General features: G+C 56.3%; 1 protein-coding gene across 1 annotated transcript; it reads left to right on the top strand.

Moving 5' to 3' along the window:
• The first annotated feature begins 9,189 nt into the window (after positions 1 to 9,189).
• On the top strand, positions 9,190 to 19,924 carry AIRE (autoimmune regulator). Its single transcript, XM_063083896.1, has 14 exons — positions 9,190 to 9,339; positions 9,614 to 9,788; positions 10,075 to 10,230; positions 10,630 to 10,704; positions 11,082 to 11,195; positions 12,447 to 12,592; positions 12,778 to 12,858; positions 13,818 to 13,933; positions 15,006 to 15,105; positions 15,544 to 15,726; positions 16,402 to 16,523; positions 16,659 to 16,761; positions 18,578 to 18,646; positions 19,677 to 19,924. The coding sequence occupies exons 1-14, from the start codon at positions 9,190 to 9,192 to the stop codon at positions 19,755 to 19,757; spliced, it is 1,671 nt and encodes a 556-aa protein (XP_062939966.1). The 3' UTR covers positions 19,758 to 19,924.
• Positions 19,925 to 20,549: the final 625 nt, after the last annotated feature.

The raw sequence follows: 20,549 nt of genomic DNA, 5'->3' as shown, positions 1-20,549 counted from the left end.
GAGCCGGGGTGGGTGCCCCTAGGCACGGGTGGCCTGTGTGCTGGGGTGACATGTGTTTACAGGTCTCCTGCGCTGGTGCTAGTTCTGATCCCTAGGGCCCTTGCCCTGATGGGGACGTGTACTCCTTTGGCCTGCTAAGGTCAGGCACCATCACATGACCTGGATCCAACATTGGTGCTTCCTCTGATCCTTCCCTTGCCTGTCACCTCCTCACTGAGTTGGGGGCTGATGGGGTCCTCTGTGGGAAGGCCCAGGTGATTTTCCTTCTTCCCCTAGTTCCTGGCATCCTGGGCTTTTGTGACTCTTAAGGTACCAGCTGTTTGATGCTTGTTTTTAACCCCTTTGGTAATGGGAGCTCCAAACACACATCTTGATGCTGACCAGGTCCACTTCCAGGGGTGGGGGTCCAGAGGGGTGCCCTCCTGGTGCCATGCTGGCCTGACCCCTCTGGGCTCTGGGAGGAAGGCCCCGCAAGGTAGAGCCGCTGAGGGTGGTAACTGGATGAGCAGAGGGAAGATGTGGAGGGGAAGGGAGGGAACTCTGCTCGAGAAAGTCTTGGAGACCCTGGTGTGGGTGTCTCAGGCTTGCTCCAATGGGTGGGTGGTGTAGATCCAGAACTCACAATGGTGGTGGTCTTCAAACCCACAGCTACCTTACTGGGCAGGTTGGGCAGAGGCCCAACTTAGACCTCTGTCCTGGAGTGGGCCAGGGAGTTTCTGCAGGCCTGGGGGCATCAGGAGACATGAGGTGGGGGCGCTTTGGGTGTGGAGCCGGGAAGAGGTTTCCCCCAACCCCTGAGATGGCTTGAAGGGCTGAAGCAGGCCCAGGGGAGGGCTGTAGGAACACACAGGGCAACTGCACCTCCTGTGGAAATGCAAAGGCCTCAGGGCGGAAACAAGTGGAATATTCCCACAGCCCAAAGTGGACATGCAGGGCCATGGCTGCCAGGACAGGGAGGCACCAGCGAGCCCACAGATACACGGACCCATGGAGGGGACAGACAGCTGGAAGTGGGCCCCACGCATGCACCACGGTCTTGGCAAAGGAGCAAGGGCAATTCCATGGAGAAAGGACAGTCTTTTCCACATGTGGAGCTGGGACAACCAGAGGTCCACATGCAGAGAAGACAGACCTGACTCCCACCACTGCACACCACGCGTGAGTTAGCTGGGCTGGATCACAGAACCAAGTGTGAAGAGCAGATGATAAAGCAGCCAAGACGTGTCTCAGTCAGGAATGAAGAGACCGTGGTGCATCCAGACAACAGGGCGTTTACGCAGCACCGACAGGACACAGCCAGCCAGCCGTGAAGACACATGGAGGAGCTGAACTGCATATCACTCGGTGAGAGAGGCCCATCTGAAAAGGCTGCACGGTTCCAACTCTGTGACATTCTAGAAAAGGCAGAACTGTGGGGACAGTGAAAAGATTGGTGGTTGCCAGGGGTTGGGGGGAGGGAGGAAGGGACGGGTGGAGCACAGAGGGTTTCTAGGACAGTGACACTACTCTGTGTGATCCTGTAATGGTGAATACGTTTCATTATACACTTGTCAAACCCACAGACTGTACGACACCAAGAGTGAAGACTAACACAGACTATGGACTCTGGTGATGATGATGTGTCACTGTGAAGTCATCAGCTGTGACACCTGCACTGCTCTGTGGGGGTGTTGATGGTGGGGAGGCTATGCATGGTGGGGGCAGGGGATGTGGAAATCTCTGCACCTTCTGCTCAGTTTTGCTATGAACCTAAAACTGCTCTAAAAAGGAAAGTCTATTTTTTTAAAAGTAAATGATAAAGTTTCTGGAACTTTTAGAACTTAAGAGAATTTGTGTGAACAGGGGGTAGGCAAAGATTTCTTGGGGAGGACACAGACAGCACTAATCATAAAAGAAAACCCGACACACTGCTCCTCACCTGGATCGAAAGCTTCTGCTCACTGTAGCGGGTGGAAAGTATTGTTTTTCTTGACCCTCATAAGTTCTTAGCTAGAGCTGATCCCTGTAACAAAAAATAGATTAACAAGAGAAAAACAAACAGAAGTTCATCCACATGTATGTTTCGTATGTACATGGGAGACACCCAGGGAGGGAGTAGCTCTCCAAGAGGAGTCTTTGAATTCCAGCCTAAATAGCATCTTCAACAAGGAGCAGTATGTTTTTAGAGAGCAAGAAAAAAGAAAAGGGCTTTGAGTCTCTAGGTGCAGCAATGTATGAGAGAGAAAGAAGCCAGCAGATGGAGGCTGACAGTAACAATCGTTATCCTGGACTCCGCTGGTGTCATCTCCAGGCCGAGAGGAGTCCAGAGTTGTCCTCAGTGCTTATCCCATGTTCTCCCTAGTAGATAGAGGAAGAGCGATACCTTTTGTCTTTGTAAATCTATGTCCTGCTTTTAGGTGAGTAGAGAGAGCTCTCTTGCGTCTGCTGTTTCTTGATTGCCTTCGGCTCAACAGTCCTCATGCCAAGGAGGTCTATTTTTGAGTGGCACATTCTGGTCTCCCGCATCATCAAAAGACACCCTTAAGGAAAGCGGCAATCTTCAGACCTAGAGAAAATATTCAGAATACATATATCTGACAAACAACTTGTATCCAGAATATACAAAGAATTCTTAGAAATCAATAACATAAACAAACCAATTTTAAAAAACAGGCAAAAAACTTGAACAGACACTTCACACAAGAAGACATCCAAATGGCTAATAAGCACATGAAAAGATCCTCAACAACATTAGTCATTAAGAAGATGCAAATTAAAAGCACATGAGACACCACTACACACCCACCAGAATGGCTATTATCAGATATACCAAGAGTTGTGAAAATGTGGAGAAACTGGAGCCCACATATGCTGCTGGTGGGAATGTACAGTCACTTTGAAAAATTGAGGCATTCTCTTAAATTTATATACACTCTATGGCCCAGGAATTCCACTCCTAGGTATTTACTCACCCACGAGAAGTGAAAACTTTTGTCCACGTGAGGACTCATGCAAGAAGGTTTACATGGGTTCTGTTCATAATATCCCAGATGTCCTTCAACAAGTGAATGGATACAGAAACTGAGATGTGCTTTCCCCCTAAGATCAGGAATGAGGCAAGGATGTCCACTCTCATGCCTCTTATTCAACATAGTGCTGGAAGTTCCAGCCAGTGCAATAAGGCAAGAAAAGGAAATGAAAGCCATATAGAATCAGAAAGGAAAAAATAGAACAGATCCTGTTTGTAGATGATATCTTTTTTTTGAAGAAAACTGATTCTATTTAAAAACACCCCTAGAACTAACAAAAGGAGTTCAGCAAGGTTGTAGGATACAAGATAAACATGCAAAAATCACTTTTATTTCTATATATTAACAATAAACATGTGGACACTAAAATTAAAAAACAGAACCATGTACACTTGCTCAACATAAAACATGTAGTACTTGTATGCTGAAACTATAAAACACTGATGAAAGAAATCAATGAAGATTTAAACAAATGGAGAGGCATACCATGTTCATGGATCAGAAGACTCAACATCATAACGATGTCAAATTTCCCCAAATTGATATACAGGTTTAATGGAATTCCTATCAAAATCCTTGTAAATTTTTTTTTATGGATAGAAACAAAATTATTCCAAAATATATATGAAAAATCAAAGGAACTAGAATAGCTGAAACAATTTTGAGGAAGAAGAATTAATTTGGAGAAATCAGTTTTTACTGGGTCTCAATACTTACTATATAGTTATGGTAGTCAAGACTGTGGGGTATTGGTGGAAGATAGACACATAGATCAATGGAACAAAATAAAGAACCTTAGAAATAGACCCACATAAATATGTCCAACTGATTTTTAATTAATTTGTATTGTGGTAAATTCACACAACATAAAATTTATCATATTAACCATTTGAAAGTTTAAAATTCAGTGGCAATAAGTACATCACAGTGTTGTGCAACTATCACCATGGTCTAGTTCCATAGCTTCTTCACCCACCCTAAACGGAAATTCCATGTTCATTAAACAGTCACTCCATACGTCCCCCATCTTTCCCCAGCTCCTAGAAACCACCCATCTGCTTTCTGTCTCTACGGGTTTGCCTATTCTTGGTATTTCATACAAATGGAATCATACAATATGTGGCTTTTTACATCTGGCTTATTTCACATAGCATAGTGGTTTTTTTTGTGTGTGTGTGTGTGTTTTTTTTTTTTTCTGACCGGTAAGGGGATCACAACCATCGGCATGGTGTTGTCTGCACCACGCTCAGCCAGTGAGCGCACTGGCCATCCCTATATAGGATCCGAGCATGCGGCCTCGGCGCTACCAGCACCACACTCTCCTGAGTGAGCCACGGGGCCAGCCCTAGCATAGTGTTTTGAGGTTCATCCATGCTGCAGCATGTATCAGAGCTTCATTTCTTTTTATGGCTGAATGGTGCTCCATTGTACAGATGGACCAAATTTTATTTGTCCATTCTTCTGCTGATGAACATCTGGCTGCTTCCATCTTTTGGCTGTCGTGCATAGGACTGCTATAAACATTTGTGTACAAGTTCTTTCTTGAACACCTGCTTTCAATTCTTTAGGGTGTATCCCCAAAAGTGAAATTGCCAGAGTATATGGTAATTCTACATTTAATATTTTTGAGGAACTGCCAAACCATTTTCTACAGCAGCCGCACCACTTTACATTCCTGCCAGCATTGCATGAGGCTCAGATTCTCCACGTCCTCACCAATGCTTGCTATTTTCTGTTTTTTGATAATAGCCATCCTAGCGGGTGAAAAGTGGTATCTCGTTTGGTTTTAATTTGCATTTCCCTAATGATTAATAACGTTGAGCACCTTCTCACGTGCTCAATGTTGGACATTTGTGTATCTTTGGAGAAATATCTGTTTAAGTCCTTTACCCAATTTTTAATTGGATTGTCTACCTTTTTGTTGTTGACTTGTAAGAGTTGTTTGTGTATTCTGAATACTAGATCCTTATCAGATACATGATTTGCAAATATTTGCTCCCATTCTGTGGATTGTCTTTTCTTTCTCCTCACAGTGTACTTTAATGCATAAAAGTTTTTTTTTTTTTTTTACAGAGTTATCAAAGCACTTTATTTTTTAAATTTTATTTTGTCGATATACATTGTGGTTGATTATTGTTGCCCCTAATCAAAACCTCCCTCCTTCCTCCCTCTCCTCCCTCCCCCGCAACAATGTCCTTTCTGTTTGCTTGTCGTATCAACTTCAAGTAATTGTAGTTGTTATGTCTTCTTCCCCCCTCCCCGGTTATTATTTTTTTTGTGTGTGTGTGTGTGTGTGTGTGAATTTATATTGCACAAAAGTTTTTAATTTCGATGAAGTCTAGTTTATTTATTCTTTTGTTGCTTATGTTTTTGACATCACAGTCAAGAAAATGCTAACAAATCCACAGTCATAAATATTTATCTCTGTGTTTTTTCCAAGAGTTTTATAGTTCTAGCTCTTGTACGTAAGTCTTAGATTTATTTTGAGTTAATACTCAACTAATTTTTGAAAGGCGCAAAAGAAATTTAATGGAGGAAGAACAGCTTTTCAACAAATTGAACATCCGTGGGTGGGGGTGGGGAGGTTGGGGAAGAGCCTTAACCGAAGTCTCACATCTTATATAAATATTAACTCAAAATGTATCACAGAGATCTAAATGTAAATGTAACATTATAAAATGTTTAGAAAGAAATATAAGAAAAATCTACAAGATCTAGGGCTAGGCAAAGAATTCTTGCTTAGACTTGACACCAAAAGCACAAGGAAATATATGTAAAAGGAAAATTTGATAAACTGGACTTCTTCCATATGAACAGGCCGGCTTGTTACTAAAGCCTATGGCCCGGCTACCCCCAACACTGGGCTGGTGGATTAACCTGATGGAAGAACATGTTTATCCGAATGTGATCTGTGGGCTCCAAGGGCCATTCTGTGCCCTGTTAGGTCAGCATCCTGTCACTGCTCCTGCCGCCCAATTTTAGGCTCTCTGCTGCTTGCAGTTGTGGAGGATGGGCTGTTGACTCTGGCATCAAAGCAGAAATGCAGGTGGGCCCCATGGTGGGTGGTGCAGTCCCAGATAGGGGTGCTGCCCCATCCAGCGCTACAGGTGACCCTCAGGTACCTGGCCAGGTGCGCCTGCCCTCTGGGCAAAGGCATAACCTGCAGCTGAGAGAGCACCTCCCCCCCAGGTCACCCTCTGCTTCTGTAGGAACTGTGGTCCATGCAGCATGACCAGACTGGGGCAGGAGGAGAGAGGACAGGTGAGCAGTGAGAATGGAACTAATTAGGAAAAGGAGACACCCAGCAAGGCCGTTGGGCTGCTATGACAAATCTCCTCAGACTGGGTAATTTATAAACAATAGAAATTTATTGCTCACTGTTCTGGGAAGTCCAAGATCAAGGTGCCAGCAGATTCATGCCTGGTGAGGGCCCCTTCCTCATGGATGGCGCCTTGTACGGGTGCCTCATGGTAGGAGGGGCAAAAGGGCTTCCTCAAGCCTCTGTCATAAGAGGACCTGTTCATCCATTCATAGACCTGCTCACCTCCCAAAGGCCCTACCTCCTAATACCATCACCAGGAGGGTTGGGTTTCCACCTATGAATTTTGAGGGGACAGAAACATTCAGACCACAGCAGATGGGCTTCAGTAGACTACAGCGCCCCCTTCAGGCAGAGGGTGGGCTCTGTTCTCCTGGGGCCTGTTCCACCAGGAGGGAACCAGGCCCACCAGCTGCACTGTTAGGTCAGTATGCAAGGCAGATAGTCAATTCTGTAAAAAAGGAAGAAAAGTCGGTCCACATGCCCCCTAGCTTATTGAGAAGGTGGGTTTTGCCTAGGACCTCAGGCCGCCATGGAGCACGTACGAGGAGGAGCTGTGGCTAAATAAGATGCACTGTTGTGGTGCCCAGAGAGGCTCAGCACCCGACAGCTGTGGGACTCAGAGGAGAGAGCAGAGCTGGGAAACTAAGGCCTGACCACGGGGCAGTTTTCAGGCAAGGCGAGGAGGAAGGAAGAGAGTACAGGGGTCCTGCCCCCAGCACACTCAAGCTGAACTGTGAGGGTTCTGAGCTTAGTGAGCTTGGAGCTCCCTTCCCAACTTGGAGTAACCACCCTACCCTCAACAAGTAGAAGCAATCTTTTCACAGTGGAGAAATTGAGGACTGGAGAGGGTCACCCAGCAAGCTCGTGGCAATGATGGTGAATCCTGGTGATGCGCCACGAGGAGACCCACAGATCACCTGATGCCAGGCTCCCTGGGAAGGCTGCAGGAACAGGGCCTCTGCACTGCTCCATGAACTGAGACCAGGCTGGTGCTCTGAGCCCCTAAGGTCACCCCGGCTCAGGGATCCTGACTCCTGTGAGCAACTTCCGTGGCCACGCAGACTGGAGCCTCCATCTGGAAAAGGGGAGAAGGCCATGTGTCCAGGCCTGTTGGAGGAGCCACGGCCCTCTCCAGCCCCTGCCCTGCCCTGCTATTGAGACCTGGCTCCACCCCGACTTCTGGGCATGTCACGCAGACATTTCCTTTTCTCAGGCTGATAATACCTGACACGACCTGGGTGCCCCAAAAGGCATCCTGCATGCTGAGAGCCAGACCAGGAGGCTGTCTGTCCATCTGTCTGTTAAGGGCCACATCTTGGCTCTGACCTTAACTAGCTGGGTGACTCTGGTCAAGTTCCTTAACCTTGCTGTGCCTCAGTCTCCTTATCTGTAGTATGGGGATATTAACAATGCTGACCTCATAGGGCAGTTCTGAGGACTGGGTGAGTGGGATTGCAGAGCCCTCAGAGCTGGCCCAATGTGTGGTAGGGCTGGTCTGATGCACAGGGTTGGTGCCAAGGAAGGCCACTGGGATAGCTCCCTCTAGGTGAGCACACCGAGGCTCAGATGGAGCCCTCTATGGTCCCGGAACTACTGTGCCTGAGGCTCAGCCCCACGAAGGCATTGGCCCAGCTGAAGGCAGGGCCAGGCCCCTGTCCCTGTGCACCTCCGTGGGCCTGGGTGGCCGAGGGGCCGAGGGCTCCTGCACACAGCCTCTGCAGCTCCAGGTCACCCGCCGGTGAGGGGCTGCAGCAGAAACCCCCAGGGTGTGGTGGAAAGTCCGAAATTCTACAGGAGCCTCTTGGTTAACCTCCAAGCAAGAGGCTGGGTGACGCCTGCCTGTGGTGGTCAGGCCCTGGGCTGATGACACAAATGCACCTGCAGGGATGTCAGGGCTTTTTTTTTTTTTTTTTTTTTTTTTTTTTTAAATGAAGAGCACACTTGCTCTGCAGTTTTCAATTCCCTTTAACAACTGCTTTGTGTCCCTCGGTAACTACTTAACCACCCGGGGAGGGGGAATCCACCAGGCAGAAGGGAGGAGGGGGACGCTGAAAGGAGAGAGGGAAGCCCAGCTGTCCTGGCTGTCTGAGACACCCCCACCTCCTCCCCAGGCTTGTTCCCAAACACCACCCCCTGACGTCTCTTCTGGAACAATCTCTGCAAGTGCAGAACTCTCAGGGGGACCCTGGGCCTGCAGGTGGGGGGAGAAACAAAGACAGCGCTCCCATGTCGGGAGGAGGGTCCCCACACTGTCCCACCCTGAGCTCCCCAATTCAGCATAAAACGGCACAGCCTACCCCACAGGAGAAGCGCTGGTGACACCCCTCATCCTAATCGGTCATTCGTCCAGCCTAGCGTCCCTCCTCCTCTACCCCCTGCGGCCCAGCTCTGTCCTAACTCGGGCTTCCCGTCTACTCTACAGCCCAGTCCTGAGGGCCACTGTTTCCCGCCTGACCCGTCGCTTCTGCGGCCGCGTGGACCGGCCTGGTCCAGAGCTGCACGTGCGGAGGAAAGAGCGGCCAGCCGGGAGGGTGCGGGAGCGGGCTGGGGCCAGAGGGACGGCCCTGCACCCAGTCCCGGGGCAGTTTCCATCACAGCGTTCCAGCGCACACGCGCCCCCGCACTGATTGGCTCCGGGGCCGCGGCCTTTGCTCTTTCCGTGGGTCGCGGCTGGTATAACAGAGCCTGGGTCGGTGGGAGCGCACAGCCGGCCGAGGGGAGGGAAGAGCCGGTGCTGCGCAGGGGCCCGCCCGGCAGGGAGACGCGGGCTCGGACACCCCAGAGGGCACCGCGGCCAGCAGAGGGCGTGCTGCCCGCCCCGGCTCGGGGTCCTCACCCAGCCCTGCGCCCCGGACCCCAATGGCGGGGGAGGCCCGGGCGGGCGCGGACGCCGCGCTGCGCCGCCTGCTGAGGCTGCACCGCACGGAGATCGCGGTGGCGGTGGACAGCGCCTTTCCGCTGCTGCACGCGCTGGCCGACCACGACGTGGTCCCCGAGGACAAGTTCCAGGTGGGCCCTCCGCCGCCCCCATGCCCCGCTCGCGAGCCAGGGGATGGTCTCCAGGGCAAGTCCCTGGTGGCTTCCCGTCCCCTCACCCTCCACACCCTTTGCCATCCCCATGCCCCCACCATGAGTCGGGATGGGCGCAGAGGGGCCCAGGCCTCTAGCAGCCTCCTCTGAGCTGGCTGCCCCCCTCCAGCCTGATGGTGGAGATGGGGGAGGCACCAGGATGTGCAGGCACCGTGGCAGGCACACCGCCCCCCCCCCATCACTCTTGCTGCAGGAGACGCTTCGTCTGAAGGAAAAGGAGGGCTGCCCCCAGGCCTTCCACGCCCTCCTCTCCTGGCTCCTGACCCAAGATGCTGCAGCCATCCTGGACTTCTGGAGGGTTCTCTTCAAGGACTACAACCTGGAGAGATACAGCCGGCTGCAGCCCATTCTAAATAGCTTCCCCAAAGGTGGGGGAGCACTGGGCTGGGGGCTGGGGTCCTGGGTGGGCTCAGCCTTTTTGGTGGCATGGGGCAGCCGGTGTCATCCTGCTGGGCCCCAGCTGGACCATAAACTGGAAGGTGGGGGGAGGGGACAGGGGAGCCCCTGGATGATTCCCCAGGGCCATCCTGGATTCTATGAGGCAAAGGGCCAAGGCCTCACCTGCCTTGCGCAGAGGGTGTCCAGTCCCCCACCCCCATCCCACCAGGGGAAATGCTCTGAGGCTGGGACCCTGCTCCTGCCCACGAACTGCAGATGTGGACCTCAGCCAGCCCCGGAAAGGGAGGAAGCCCCCTTCCGGTCCCAAGATCTCAGTACTGCCGCCCAGACCCCCCACCAAGAGGAAGGCCCTGGAGGAGCCTCGAGCTGCCACTCCAGCAGCCCTGACCCCAAGGGGCACCTCCAGCCCAGGTACCCAGCAGGAGGAGCCAGCCAGGGTCACAGATCTTCCCCCTGGAGCCCAATGCCCCCTCCCCTACCAGCTCCTGGAGTTCTGTCCCCCCACTTGGGCACAGAGCCAGACTGCCTGGGGCTGCACACGTCCCTTCTGATAGCCTGGCAGCCTCTCAGCTCCGTCCTGCCCCAAATGCTGAGCTCCCCAAGGTCTGTGAAGTAGGCAGGTGGGCTCTATTTCCTTTTCACTGATGAGGAAACTGGAGTCCAGTAAAGTGGAGGGACCCAGAGGGAGTCCAAAGAGACCCAGCCTCTGACCCCATTCTGGTGTCGTCCCATCCCGGGCCTCACCGGCCCACCAGCATTTGTTCCCAGCTGGGAGAAGAGGGCCAGGCTGTCTCTGGCTACCCCTTGCAGGCTCTCAACTGAAGGCCAAGCCCCCCAAGAAGCCAGAGAGCAACACAGAACCGCAGCGCCTCCCACTCGGGAATGGTGAGCAAGGCGGTGGGAGCGCCTCCCCTGTTCCTAGGCTGGGGCAGGGGTTGAGGGTCAGAGGAGGGCCTGCCTCTCAAGGCCCATCCTGGGATCTGGGAGGACCATCGTGCTGGCACGGGGTCTCATCCCAACGGCCTTGGCTATACAGCCAGACCTGGAAAAGAGGGGACTCTCTGGGTCCAGACATAATCCTGCCAGTCATCCCTAGCCCCACCTGTGCACCTCAGCACCCTGGTTCTCTGATCCCCCCTCCCAGCCACCCCACCTGTGCTTGTCTAAGTGCTCCCCATCCTCTGTGCCAGCCCAGCATGGAGCAGGTTCTCAGAAACCATCTCCCTGATGGATGACCCCCATTTGGGTGGTCCCTTCCCCAGGAATTCAGACCATGTCAGCTTCGGTCCAGAGAGCTGTGGCTGTGTCCTCCGGGGAGGTGCCTGGAGCCCGAGGGGCAGTGGAGGGGATCCTCATCCAGCAGGTGTTTGAATCAGGTAGACATGCAAGGTGGGGAGGATGGGGCTGCCAGGGAGACCCAGGCCCCAGGATCGGAGGAGGACCCTGCCCCTTTGCTCCCTGGCACCTCAGAGCAGATGGGCTGCAGCCTAGACACCACTGTCCCTCTGTGTGGATCTGCTGGCTTTAGCGGAAAGGGGCGGGCACTGGAACCTACCTGGGGGGACCTTCTGAGAGGCCGGTGGCCAGGCCCACATCCCAGCGTGGGATGCCCAATGCTCCTGGGCATGTGGACGGGCCCTGCTGGGTCAGGGTCTGCAGCCTTAGCAAGTTATGCTGTGTTGCTCAGACCCCCCAGCCGGGGCAGCCTGCAGCGCCACACCCTGCCCGCCCCAGACTTCTCTTTGCCTGGCTCCCCTGCCACCCCTTCTTCCTGGGTGCCTCTTATGATGAGGGGTCCAGGCCCCTTGCACCCCAGCCAGGCTCCTACCACGGGCCCCAGGAGGCCGACAACCTACCTACAGGACAGGCCAGCCACCGACTGCTCGTAGCCATCGGCACCATCTGACTAGGGTAGCTGGCGGCAGAGCCACCAGGCCATCGCGTCACTCACTCCACAGTCCCTGCCACAGCATCTTCTCTATGCTGGACACCAGCCAGGGATGCAGAGGAGAACCAGGACCAGCCTGGGCTCTGATGCAGGCTCTGGCCTCACCCCACCAGGGATGGTCCCAAGGATCCCTGCATTAATGTCTTATAACAAACTGCTACCACCTGAGAGACTTAAAACAACAGAAATTCCAGAACTGAGGTGTTGGTAGGACCATGCTCCCTCCCGAGGTTCTAGAGAAGGTCCCCTCCCCACTCGTGCTGCCCGCAACCCTCACTCTTGGGTAGTGGCAGCATGGCAGCAGTCTCTGCCTCGGTCTTCACACGGCCTCTCCCTGGATCTCTCTGTGTCCTCCTCTTTTTATAATGACACCAGCCACTGGACTTAGGGTTCAGTATGACCGCACCTTAAGTAATTATATCTAAAAAGACCCTCTTTCCAAATAAGGTCACATTCTGAGGTTCTGGGTGGATGTGAATTTTGGGGGACACTACTCATCCCGGTGCAGGCCCCCAGCACAGAGTCCCTTCCTGCACCCAGTGCCCTGGCCCCAGGCTTAACTGGGGCACGGTGGGGTGAAGGACCAGCAGGCTTTAGGAAACACAGACTGTCTCTGCCAGACCCCAGCCTGGGACTTGCAGGAGGGGCAAGGCCTGGACCAGCCAGCATCTCCTCCCAGGGGGCTCCAAGAAGTGCATCCAGGTTGGGGGAGAGTTTTACGCTCCTGGCAAGTCGGAAGACCCCGGCTGTGGGAAGAACAAGACTCGCAGCGGCAGCAGCCTGAAGCCTCCGATCCGGGCCAAGGGTGCCCAGGGCACCACCTGTGTAAGCGTGGCCCACTGTCCCGGGTGCCCCTCCCCCCCAGCACTCCCAGCAGCTGCTGCTTGGTTCTGGCCCTGGAGCTCTGCTGAGGCTGGCGGCTACTGCCCAGAGGTGCCTGATGCCAGCGGCCCCATGAGTCCCTCACTACCCAGGCTGCCCTTGATGAGTGACCCTCTTTTCCCTCACAGGGTGGAGGCGAGACAAGGGCAGGCCAGCCGAGCAGGGTCCCCGCCCCTCCAGTTCTCCCCAGTGAGCCCCAGCTGCACCAGGTAATGCTCCAGACCACGGGAGCTGCCCCATCCTTGCCACTGTCCCCTCGGACAGGTCCTTGTGTGGCTTTGTCACCTGTCCTTGGCAATCAGGTGACTGGAGCTCAAAGGCCTAAGATCCTGCTCACGTTTTCTTTTTAAATAGTGGTTGTTGTCTTTTTCTGATAATACTCAATTGTTGTAAAAATTCAAATAAGTCAGAGAAAGTGAGGTCCTCCCAGGCCTTTAAATCCATAACGTCTGGTCTGGGCCGTCCCTCAGCTGGGCCGTCCCTCTTTCACTGGGGCCTGGCATGGGGCAGTGGCCCTGCTATAAGCCAGGAGCTTGAGGGTCCTCTGGGAATGTCAAGCCCATCTCTCGTTCTTTAGCACTGTTCTTCAATGAGGTAGAACCAGGTGGCGTGTGTCCACTGTCATTGGTTACAAACCCGACACCTCGGCACCAGGTGCTCTGGCCCACCCTGCCCTGCAGGGGTCTGGGGGGTTGTTACAATGAGTGTGATCATCACTGTGCCTGGCAGTCTGGGTCTCCTGGAGGAGGTGGCATCCAGGAGACCCTGAAGGCATCGTGGCCACCGTTCAGGCAGGGGGGGAAGAGGGAGGATGCCTCAGGTGGAGGGACAGCGGGTGCTGGGGCTGCTGGGAGACACCACTGTGTCTCTGTTGCCCTGTAAGGAGGGGTTGCGTATGGGCGGTGTGCAGTCTAGGGAGCTGCTTGGAACACAGCAGCCCAGGAAAAACCCGTCCTTCCCAAGAGGGATGGCCCCAGGGGCGGCGGGAGGGGACCAGAGCGTCAGAGAGGGAAGGACCCGGGCATGGGCAGGCAGGGCATGGGACTTGGAGTCCAGGTCCTGGAGACACTGCTGGTGGAACCATTCCATGGGGAGGGGGCTCCCGGGGAGGACACCACACCCCATCCTGGGGTTCTGCATGGTCCTCTCTCGCCTGCACCTGCGTCAGAAGAACGAGGACGAGTGTGCCGTGTGCCGGGACGGCGGGGAGCTCATCTGCTGTGACGGCTGCCCTCGGGCCTTCCACCTGGCCTGCCTGTCCCCACCTCTCCGGGAGATCCCCAGGTGAGCCTGCGCCCTCCTCACCTCTGCGGTGGCCCCAGGCCATCTGGCTTAGCGTCTACATCCACCTGCTGACCCTGAATGCGAAGCCATCTACAAGTCTCTCCAGTCCATGGAGTTTGGGGGGAATGAGGCCTACCTGGGAGGGGGCTTTGGTTCAGGTCACTGGGCTGTGGGGCTGGGGCCTGGGCTCTCCCACCATGCCACCTGCCTCCCTGCCCAGCCACACCGGCCTCCCTGCCTAGCCAGCAGGGCCCTGGAGGGTGGCAAAGGAGAACTGAGGCCCTAGGCAAGAGGGCCCTCCTGTCTTAGTTCACTCTGGCCTCCCCAGCTCCCCAGCCCTAACCTCACTCCAAAGTCCTAGTGCCAGACAGGGCTGGGGAGTGCAGAGGCCACGGAGCTGCACCGCCCACGGGCCTGTGGGTGCAGCTAACGCACGGGACCCCATCCTTGCTGGGGTGCAAGTCCTCCTCTGAGTCCATGTCCTAGAGCTCCCCACCCCCCAGCTCCCATGGGGAAGAGTTCTGAGGGGGCATCCAGAGACCCAAGTTCCAGGAAGGGCGCTGCTGCTCGCTCCCACTATGACCTTGACCAGGTCTCACCCTCTCAGCCTCAGAGGATTCATCGCTAAACCCAGGGGTGGGGGCAGCGTCATCATTCAGCCTTTCTGATGCTGACCATCCTTTTCCTGTTCTCTCCCTTTCTGCCTTTGACCATCTCCTGTTCTGCTAGTCACCACCCCCTTAGGGAAACATGGTGGTCCTTCCAGGGACAGAAAGAGGCCAGCTTAGGGAGGCTCCACCAGCCCCTGAGAGGCAGGCACAGGCCACTGCGGGTTAGTAGGTGCTGGGAATTCTTGGGGCTCATCAGAGAAGCACTCAGAGGGGACACTGTGCTGGCGAGGGCCACCCCACTTCCACCTGTCTCTGCCTGCTTCCCTGTCTGGGCCTGGGTCTCCCCATCTGTGAAGGGAATGGTGAGTGGAGGCGCCCTCAGGCCCCCTGTCCTGTGGGTCTGGCAGTCCTCACCCCTTTGCCTTGTCCTGCATGCCTCTGACTGGTGACCACATGGGCAGTGGGACCTGGAGGTGTTCCAGCTGCCTCCAGGGAAGATTCCAGCAGGTCCTGCCCTGGGCTGAGGAGCCCCAGCCCCAGGAGCCAGCTGCGGAGACCTCGGTACGCCCAGGACCACTCTCAGCCCTGGTCAGCCCTTCCCGTCCCTCTGCTCCTATGGAGTCCTGTCCCCGGCCACTCCCGTGGCAGGCCTTCCCCAGCTTTCTGCAGTCCAGCATTTTACACAGCTTTCCTGAAGCGCCTGGGGCCCGGGAAGCCCCATTTCCTCTGCTCTGACTGGCAGGGCCTCGGCTCTGTTGGCCTAACACGGGATGCACTGTGACCACTGACAATATTCTCCAAAAATGCTTGAAGTGTTCTGTTGCAGCTCATCCCCTGGGTGATGGGGAAAGGGTCGAAGACCTTGCTGAGGGCCACAGAGCAGGATTCCTCCTACCACACCAGCCTCCCACCCCCCACATTTCAGGGTTCTAGTAGTCACTGATTCCCAGTGGGGCTGGGCAGTCCCTTGTGGCCCCTCTGAGTGGTGACTGGTTCCAGGTCCTCCCGGGGCTGAGGTCGGCGATAGAGGAGGCGAGGGGCCCGCCCCGGGAGCCCCCAGCCAGCGTGGACACTGCTGTCACCTACAAGCACCTGCTGCCCCCACCTCCTGCAGCCCCCCTATCAGTGTTGGACCCCTCGGCCCTGCATCCCATACTGTGTGCAGGCCCGGAGGGGCAGCAGGTGAGGGGCTAGGGGGGGAGGCTGGGGGCTGGGGGTCTGTCTTCAGGGAGCTCATGACCTGCAGGGCAGCGGGATGGGCCTAACGCCGGAGAGTAAGGTTCTGCCACTGAAGATGGGCGCCAGGTCAGGGGAGCCTGCTAGGAGCCAAGGGAGGGCCGGTGGGAAGAGGCTGCGGGGGGCACAGAGCAGGGGGCTGCGGAGGAGAGCGCCCAGACCTGGGATGGAGGCGGGGGCTCCTGGAGGGCTTTCAGCAGCTGCCACACACTTTGTCATTGCTGCAGAAACCCCCACCCCAGCCCCAGACCCTGGGCATTACCGTGAACCCCCTCAGGCAGGACAATGAGGGGGGAATGGCCAAACACGTCCGGAAGACCCCCAAGCCCTCTCCCTGCCCTGCCTCATTACCTCCGGAGACCCCCGGGCGGGCCCGAAGGCTGATTTCTGCGGGCTGCAGCCCGAAGGTGCTCGGGTTGCCCAGAACTCTGGCACCGCGGGACCCACCGTCCTGTGTCCAGGAGGCGGCACCGTGTGCTTTCCCACGCGCGTTGGCTCTACCCGCCTGCGGACTCGCCGTGCAGCCCTGGGGGCGGGGGGGTGCTGAGCGCGCGGGTTCATCACGAGCCCGGGCTCGAGACATGCCCTGGATCGCATCACCCGCGCTGTCACCCTCCGCAGGGCTCAGCGGCCGGTGCGCGGTGCGGCGTGTGCGGAGACGGCGCGGACACGCTGCGGTGCGCGCACTGCGCCGCCGCCTTCCACGTTCGCTGCCACTTCCCGGGCGCCGCCAGGACCCCCGGGTGAGTGAACGGAGCGGGGAGCGGGGGGTCCGGTGGGGGGGCGGGGAGGAGGGGGGAGGCCCGCGCCCCTCCCGCACACCTGGACGCGCGCTGCCGGCCCCGCCCGAGCCCGCGGTCTGTCTGCTTCCGCCGCAGGACCGGCCTGCGCTGCAAGTCTTGCGCCCGAGATCCGGCCCCGGCCCCCGGGGAGGGGGCGCCAGCCCCGATCCCCGCACTTCCGGCCCCAGGGCCCGCCAAGGTCAGTGCCACAGCCCCGCAGCGTGCCGCGCTGGGGGACGGGGGTGAAGTCCGCGGGGTGGGGACTCGCGAGTTTGCATCGTACCCGCTGACCACGTGTTCGTTATTTTATGAGAAATGTTTTCTTTAAACCCACTCCTTTATGGTAACTGAAGTCTATGTGAAAAGGAAACCTATCCTAAGTAGTAACAGCTATGAAGTCACCATTGGGGTTACGGCTCCCTCACATGGGCCAGGGGGCCCCGCTGCCCTGGGTGGGGGTGAGCGCAGACAAGGTGGAAGGAAGCTTCACACTGGTGGGAGAGAACATACCAGCAAACAGGCTTGCTGACCTGGTGACCTCTCCCCAGTAATCTCAGCGCAGCCCTCCCTGGGGCCAGCACCCTCACCTCCTCGACTCTGCAGTTGGGGGACCCTCTCAGAGAGGCAGAATGACCCTGGGTCCCAGCCAGGGGCTCTTCCTACACTTACCACACTCTCATGGGTCAGATGAGGGAAGGGGTCAGAAGATGCTATCTGTGGGCCAAGGTCACAGCTGGTGAGGGGCAGTCAGGCCTGTCCTGGAGCTCAGAGACAGGTGTCTGGAGGCCCTGTACCCTTGTGTGGAAGCCTCCCCAGGGTGGGGGCCTCCTGCCCTGACTGCAAGCAGGGGCCCTGACACCGTCCCTGCCCCAGAAAAGTCTTCAGGGATCCTGTGAAATGGCCATAAGTCCACCATCCCCATTCTCTGGCCTGCCTCTTCCTCCCCAGTACACACTGTGGGCGACAGAGCACTCCAGTGTGCAGGCTCTGGCCAGGCACTGGGACAAGCATCAGACCAAGGCCTCGCCCACGAGGCTCATGTGGAACCACCAGCGTGGTCCGCATCTGTCACAGTCCCCTTCTTTCTCCTAGAAGCTTCTCTCCTCTTTCCATGCATCTTCACAGTGAGTGTCCAGAGTCCCAGCCAAGCTTGCTCAGATACCCCCGCCTCCAGGCAGCCTTCCGGGGATGCTTCCTTCAGTGACCTCCCTGGTTCCTGTCTCTTAACAGCAAAGATCCCTTTTTATTTTTTTATTGTGATTTAATTTTTAAATTTTTTTATTGTGATGTAAAATATAATGAAGAGTGAAAAGTTTCAGTCCCCCCCTTTCCTGTCCCCAGCCTGCCCCCTTCTCAAGTGGTAGTGGGGTGTGGCCCCCAGACCCTACCCTGAGTAGGTCTCCCTCACACCCTTGCAGCCAGGCCCTGGGGATTGCTCCTCCTTCAACCATCCTGGGCCGGTCCTGCCTGGCAGGGCCTGTGCTGATCACTGTAGGTGTGGAAGAACTGAGATTAGACTGTTTAGAGCTGCAGATCTGGCAGTTTCACATGGCTTGACTTAACACTGCCGGGCCATGAGGCTGGGGAGCCAGAGTCCTTATTCCCTGCTCCAGCCCCTCACCCAGGGGCTGGCCCTGCAAGCTTGTCAATGGGGGCAGGGCTGATCTCCTTGGACCAGGCACTTTCCTCTCTGAGCCTCAGGTTTTCTGTCCATGACAGGGTCTCTCCTACTTCTCCAAGTCCCCTTGCCCCTGGGGGCCTTGGGCAGCCAGCTTCTGGAGCAGGCAGAGCCCTGAGCTCACTCATGCCCAACCTCCCTGTGCCTGCCACCCAAAGAGGAGAGACACTTCTAGGAGGAGGGAGCTGGGCGTTGGCATTTGGTTCTCGGCCCTGCCTGGGAAGCCCCACAGCACCCCCACTGACCCAGGCCCTGTTACCTCTGTGGGGAGTCCTGCCTCCATTTCCCCAGTGGGGTTGCAAGAGCTGGGGTGACCCTTCCCTTTCCTGGGTTCCAGGGGGCGGATGACTCTGCCACTCAGGAGCCTGTGCTGCACAGAGATGACCTGGAGGCTCTCTTGAGTGAGGTAAGGAGATGTCATCAGGCCTGGACCACACCCCCTGCTCCTCGTCCACTGCACCCCACTCTGGACATCCCGGCACTGCAGCCCAGACCACTCATGAGACCGGAAACTCAGCTGCTCCTCCAGGATGGCGCTGGGTCCCCTACACCCACAAGGGAGCTCCTAAGTGCTGCTGAGCCCACAACCAGCCCCTCCCCCTTCAAGCTGGGAGACCAGCGGCTCTCAGAACCTCAGCATCAGCACAGGGTCAGCTCAAGCATGGACTTTCCTTTCCTTGGTGGGGGGAGGGTGTGTCCCGAACCTCTGCCTCTCCCCCAGGATCTCTTGCTCACCCCTCCCAACTTGGGCCTCACCCCCTGAGATGAACAGGTAGAGTCAATGGGAAGAAAACTTAGTTTTTAGGGGCCCCATCTTCTGACAGGAGGACGACCTCCTTCAGCCATTCCCAGACCCCAGGTGGCTGACACACGTCCTCCTCCATGTCTAACGTTGCACCTCAGGGTCCCAAGGGGCAGGGGACCTACCCTGTGTGGTGGGCTGTGCACAGGCACCTCCCAGGTGGTGCAGGGTCTACGTAGAGACCCCAAGGCATGAGAGAGAGGGAGGGTGACCCTGGCACTGGATGAGGTCATCGTAGCTCTGGGAGGGGGCAGGTCCCTGGATACGGTTGGAGAAAAGAGGGTCAGATTCTCAAGCCCCCTTCTGGGCAAGTGACCCATTCTATTGGAACCGTGGGGCTTCTCATAACTCCCCAGTCCTGTGGGAGTATCAGGTCCCTGAGCAGAGTGAGGAAGGAGCCATCCAAGGAGGCAGAGCGGCCGTGCCCTGGCTTATGGGGTGCCGGGAAGGAGCACTGGACAAGGAGTCCTCCCTGGACTGCCATGTCCCCACCTTTGAACCTGAGGGTCAGGTTGGAGGAGGGTGCCTTCGGTCACAGTGGTCATGGTGCTGTGGACATGGGCAGGGCGGTGCAGCTGCCTCCTGGAGGCTCTTGCAGGTGCTGGAGTTCCCTTGTGTCTGCTCTGTCACACAGCACTCCTTCGATGGCATCCTGCAGTGGGCCATCCAGAGCATGTCCCGCCCGCTGGCCGAGGCGCCCTCCTTTCCCTCCTGACCCAGCATGGCCCAGGACGGCCAGGCAGCACAGGGCTGGCTCCTCCATCCCACATCAGTGGGTGGTGACTGTTCTGAGAGGGACCAAGGGGCACGCCCCCTCACCCCTGCAAGCTGGGCCAGCTCAGGACCAAGAAGAATGGAAAAGTACCAAGTGCTGTCAGTGCCTGTCTGGTAAACATGGCCCAGTCCTTGTGGGGACACAGGCCATCATGTGCCCTGAAATTAAAGCCACTTCTGTGGAGTTTTGAGATGCTCTGTAGCGGGGTGGGTTTGTTGGGGGCCTGTACCCCTGTTCCTGACATGCAGGCCACACTGGAAGGGAACTCACTCTGTGAGAAGAGAAATACCTGTGAGCAGGAGTCACACCTGGAAGTGACCGCGTTCCTTCCCTGCTGCCCCTGGCGTGGGAGTGTGGCCCTTGCCACCCCCACCAAGGCTTTGTGTGGTCTGGTCCCCCCCCCCCACTGCCGCTGGCACTGTGCTCTTGCTCCCCCGACCTGTTCCTCATACAGCCAGGTGCATTCTTGCCCCAGGGCCTTTGCACAGCTGTTCCCTCTGCTTGGAATTTCCTTCCCTTGGAGCCTCGTGAGTCTGGCTTGTCATCTCTGAGGTCTCAGCTCCAACGTCACCACCTCACTCATTCATTTAGTTGCTCATTTATTCAGGATGCTGGCATTGCACATCTATGTGCTGAGCATTTTTCCAGGCCTTAGGGGTCCCAGAGGGACATTCCGAAGGGAGGGAGGGATCACTTAAAGGAGGAAGGTGACCTCAGACAGTGTAACTGCTG

Source organism: Cynocephalus volans, chromosome 1, assembly GCF_027409185.1.
Source record: "Cynocephalus volans isolate mCynVol1 chromosome 1, mCynVol1.pri, whole genome shotgun sequence".
NCBI lineage: Eukaryota > Metazoa > Chordata > Mammalia > Dermoptera > Cynocephalidae > Cynocephalus > Cynocephalus volans.
The sequence above is the reverse complement of the archived record's forward strand: the minus strand, read 5'-3'. Positions and strand labels throughout refer to the sequence as shown.

What these genes read in the sequence shown, in the direction of transcription:
- AIRE (XM_063083896.1), top strand. Translation starts at nt 9,190, where the DNA reads ATGGCGGGGGAGGCCCGGGCGGGCGCGGACGCCGCGCTGCGCCGCCTG. An exon ending in TCCCCGAGGACAAGTTCCAG is followed by an intron (nt 9,340 to 9,613) that starts GTGGGCCCTCCG and finishes CTCTTGCTGCAG; the next exon opens with GAGACGCTTCGTCTGAAGGA. An exon ending in CCTCTCCGGGAGATCCCCAG is followed by an intron (nt 13,934 to 15,005) that starts GTGAGCCTGCGC and finishes CCACATGGGCAG; the next exon opens with TGGGACCTGGAGGTGTTCCA.